The 4,704-nt window shown below is 46.9% G+C and overlaps 1 protein-coding gene across 1 annotated transcript; it reads left to right on the forward strand.

The window, feature by feature from the left end:
• The first annotated feature begins 1,560 nt into the window (after positions 1-1,560).
• On the forward strand, positions 1,561-2,157 carry LOC134735371 (TATA-box binding protein associated factor 11 like protein 2-like). The gene has a single exon (XM_063629858.1). The coding sequence runs from the start codon at positions 1,561-1,563 to the stop codon at positions 2,155-2,157; it is 597 nt and encodes a 198-aa protein (XP_063485928.1).
• The last annotated feature ends 2,547 nt before the right edge of the window (positions 2,158-4,704 follow it).

Consider the following 4,704-nt stretch of genomic DNA (forward strand, 5'->3'; position numbering starts at 1 on the left):
TTTATGCTTTTGATTTTAGAGTGATATTGGTGCATGTCGTTGCCTGCCTTTGTATTACCATACTTTAATCACTTACCGGGTTTTAATGACCACGCATAAGTCAAAGTACCTTGCAAACCGTGTCGTTCCTTCTGACTTTTGACTATCTGAAGGATAAAGTCGTATTTGCGTGTTAGGTATGTTTACGCCCTTGTAACCTTGTGAGCTATACTGTAGCTTTTTTCTTTTTCTTTTTCTTTTTTTTTTTTTTTCGGACGGAGTCTCGCTGTGTCGCCAGGCTGGGGTGCAGGGGCGTGATCTCAGCTCACTGCGGGCTCCGCCACACGGGTTCGGGTGATTCTCCTTCCTGGGCCTCTCGGGTTCCTGGGAAGTGCAGGCGCCTGCCACCATGCCTGGCTAACTTTTCGTATTTTTGGTGGTGACGGGGTTTCGCCATGTTGGCCAGGATGGTTTCGATCTCTGAACCTCGTGATCCGCCTGCCTCGGCCTCCCACGGTGCTGGGACTGCAGGCGCCAGCCACCGAGCCTGGCCTACTGTAGCTATTTAATATGTGAAATCGAAATGGCATTTCTGACTTGACAGCTGAGGCTTGTACTTCATGTATTCTGAAGTTTTTAGACAACAACTAGTTTACTGTCTAGTTCATTATTAAAGAGAATGAACTAGGCCGGGCGTGGTGGCTCGTGCCTGTAATCCCAGCACTTTGGGAGGCCGAGGCGGGCGGATCACGAAGTCAGGAGATCGAGACCATCCTGGCTAACACGGTGAAACCCCGTCTCTACTAAAAATACAAAAAATTAGCCGGGCGCAGTGGCGGGTGACCGTAGTCCCAGCTACTCGGGAGGCTGAGGCCGGAGAATGGCGTCTACACGGGAGGAGGGGCTTGCGGTGAGCCGAGATCGCTGCACTGCACTCCAGCCTGGTCGGCAGAGCGAGACGCCGTCTCCACACAAACAAGCAAACAAAAAAACAGAAAGCAAGTTTCACATTGCTTTCACAATACTTAATGCTGTGTTGGAAGGCTTTTTGGTTTAAAATCACTTTGGATTGATAACATCCTGTTAAAGTTTTAGGAGAACACGTTTTCCCGGATCAAATTCAAGCTTCTTAAAATAAATGCTTTCAGTAGCAGGAATGGCATTGCTTAAAAAGCTGACGGCAGGGTAAGCGTTTGCGTTAGTGTTTTATTAACATATTTGTAAGTACTTGTTCGTCGTGGAAATGTGTCCTTGCCTAAAACCATAGGTGGCTGTGGAAACCATGTTTGTAGTTCGGAATACCCAGGTTTTGTGTGTATTTGCTGTATGCGTAAAATTATTCTTGCCCTTAGTTTAAAGTAAGGATTACAGTTGGATTGAAGTCGATCACTGAATGTTATTGTTTATGAGACTTAACATTTGGAGTGCCGCTTAATAAACATGATCTGTAAATCAAAAAAAAAAAAAAAAACAAGAAAAAGGATGGTTCTCAAAATCTCACTTCGGATCCATAATCAAACCACCCCAGCTGTAACTTCTGCTGCTACAGCTGCTGTCACGGAGCAGACCTGAGTCTCACCCATGGAGACAGGCAGGCAAACAGTTGTGTCTGCTGAGATGTTCGCCACGCCCCAAGGTCTGAAGGGCAGCAACAAGGACGGGCTCCCTGAGGACCTAGATGGGAACTTGGAAGAACCCAGGGGTCAGGAAGGTGAGCTCAGCAGTCAGGATGTCACGGACCTCACAGAAGGCGACAGTGAAGCCTCAGCCTCAGCTCCTCCTGCAGCCAAAGGACGGAAAAGAGATACCAAAGGAAAGAAGGAGAGGAAGCCCACCGTGGATGCGGAGGAGGCTCAGAGGATGGCAACCCTGCTGTCTGCCATGTCTGAGGAGCAGCTGGCCCGCTACGAAGTGTGTCGCCGGTCAGCTTTCCCAAAAGCACGCATTGCAGGTCTGATGCATTCTATCACTGGCGGATCGGAGCCTGAGAACGTGGCCATTGCCATGGCTGGAATAGCCAAGGTCTTCGTCGGAGAGGTGCTGGAAGAGGCCCTGGACGTGTGTGAGATGTGGGGAGAAAAGCCCCCACTGCAGCCCAAGCATTTAAGGGAGGCTGCTCGCAGGTTAAAGCCCAAGGGCCTCTTCCCCAACAGCAACTACCAAAAAATCATGTTCTAGGCCCAAGGCCAGAGGGAAGGGTCTGTTTGTGCAGGCATAAGTACTGCATTCGTCTTTCAGTGACAGGACTGCGTTTGCTGGAGCTTCTGCATCTCAGTCTACCCTGGATTTACCCACCATCTTAGTGTCTTGAGACGTCAAGCTGCCCTTACCTGGATGAAGACAGCAGATTGTTTGGTAGTAGCCTTGGCTAAATGTTTGGGCCTCCGAGGTCATGTTGAGGCCTTTTTGTATGTCTTTCTAGTTGGAAGAATAAAGGTGCCTGGGCCTTGAGCATCCTGTGGACAGGAAGCTGCATTCAGAGAGGGAAGCCCTTTCCAGGACATTTGTACGGTTCCTTGCTGAAGCCTGCTGTTGCCGTGTCTTTGCTGGAATGCTTATGTCTGGGTTTCAGTAAGTGAAGGCGCCAGAAATGTTTCCCGAATGTTGTCCTGGGTAATTTTCATGCCCTTATGTAATTTTGTGAGTCATCACAAAAACAGTTAAACTCTTTTCCAAACTGCAGAAATAAAAATTACATCACAAAGCTTTTTTTTTTCTCTCAGTTGACCCTTCTCCTATTCCTGCCTACTGTGCTTTACGTCAGCAAGTGATCCTTTACTGTTTTAGAATGTAATATAGTATAGATGCATCGTAAAAGACGAGAGAGCATCCAATTCCAAAATCACCTTTCCTCACGCCGCCATTTGTAGCGAACTTCTATGTAGTTGAAAAGGCATACAGACAGCCTGTTGATACTTCATGTTTGCTACACACGGTGATATGGCCGGTTCATCCAGAGACACTGAAATTTAGTTCAAAACACTGCCTTAGAGTATTCCTGATTTTATTGATTCCACCGATGATCCACTCGGAAAATCAAACCTGAGTACACAGACATGGGGGAAGATATTAAAATATCGGACCAAGTAGGTTCATCACGAGTGACAAAGTTATTCCCAACTCTACTTGGACATACTCTGCTGTATCTTTATGATGCAATTGAGTAATTTTTCTTTACAGAATAAAGACCTGAGACTTACGACGGAATCACCCTGAACCTTCCCAGCACAGCTCACAGATATCCGTGGTTCCATTTCAGTGTGTTTCCCTCTGCCATGTGCCCCCTGAATCACAGAGTGAAAGCCAAATTTTCGAAAAGACCCCATTGTTCTGCTCTAATATGGAATGCAGAATAACATGTACTCTTTCTTCCTGGAGCCAAATAAACCCCCATACAATATAGTTGTATTTCCTCATACCCTCAGCTTTTGCTGCTAAAATAGGACTTATGGTACGTAGCATCTGCCTTTGGGTATTACGGAAATTTCTAAATTTTACCAAGAATTGGGAAATTCCGTTTCATACCTCCATATTCTGGCCTTCTTCAGCTTTCCTTTCCTTTAACCAACTTTCTTGCCTGGGCGTACCACAAGTTAGACCGGTGTGTCTTAGAGACACAAGGAGGGTACAGGTTCTTGGCAGAACTCATGGAGATGGGAGGGCTCCCTCAGAAATGAAAGTGCTTGAGCTCCCAAAGGAAGTAAGGTCCTAGAGACTCATTATCTCCCAGTCTTAACATGGCTCTCAGCTCATTCCTTTTCCATAGCATGGAGCAGTCTTGGAAGCTGTATTCTGGCAGATGTGGCAGCTCTGGCCCTTTCAGAACACTAGAGGAAAAGAGAACCTGGCCCAAGCAGCCTGCGGTCTAGACAGGCATCAGCAGAGGGCAGTGCTGATGGCGACTCCACACACAAGCTTAGAACGTTTCTCTTGCCCCTCATAGAACTCAATACATTGAGTGGGGTCTGAGTAAATCTGAAATGCTGAAGACAGAAACAAGTTCACATCAAGGTCTCAGAGGTCAGCTCAAGAGCAGGAACACAGCGTTGTTCTCTCAGAGTGGAAAACTGGATTAGTTGAGAGGGTTCAGTGTCCCTACGCATTTTTTTTTGTTTTTTCCTGTAAGTTATGGGATACTAGGGAAAAACGTGCAGGTTTCTTACCAAGGTATACATGTGCCATAGCGGTTTGCTGCACCAATCCACCCACCATCTAGGCTTTAAGCCCCACATGCCTTGGGTGTTTGTCCTAATGCTCTCCTTTCCCTGGCCCCCCACCCCGTGACAGGCCACGGAGAGTCACGTTCCACTTTCTCTGTCCATGTGTTCTCATTGATCAACTCCCACTTTTGAGTGAGAAGATGTGGTGTTTGCTTTTCCGTTCCTGTGTTAGTTTGCTGAGGATGATGGACCCCAGGGTCGTCCATGTCACCGCAAAGAAGACGAACTCATTCTTTTTTATGCTGCCTAGTATTCCCGGGTGTATATACCACACATATTCTTTATCCAGTCTATCACTGATGGGCATTTGGGTTGGTTCCAGGTCCTTTGCTCTTGCAAACTGTGCCGCAGTGAGCATATCTGTGCATGTGTCCTTGTAATTGGATGAATTATAACCCTTTGGCTATATACCCGGTAATGAGATAGCTGGGTCCAATGGTATTTCTGGTTCTAGATGCTTGAGGAATCGCCACACGGACTTCCACAATGGTTGAACTGATTTACA

The sequence above is a fragment of the Symphalangus syndactylus genome, chromosome 20 (assembly GCF_028878055.3).
Source record: "Symphalangus syndactylus isolate Jambi chromosome 20, NHGRI_mSymSyn1-v2.1_pri, whole genome shotgun sequence".
Taxonomy (NCBI): domain Eukaryota; kingdom Metazoa; phylum Chordata; class Mammalia; order Primates; family Hylobatidae; genus Symphalangus; species Symphalangus syndactylus.

What these genes read in the sequence shown, in the direction of transcription:
- LOC134735371 (XM_063629858.1), top strand. Translation starts at nt 1,561, where the DNA reads ATGGAGACAGGCAGGCAAACAGTTGTGTCTGCTGAGATGTTCGCCACG.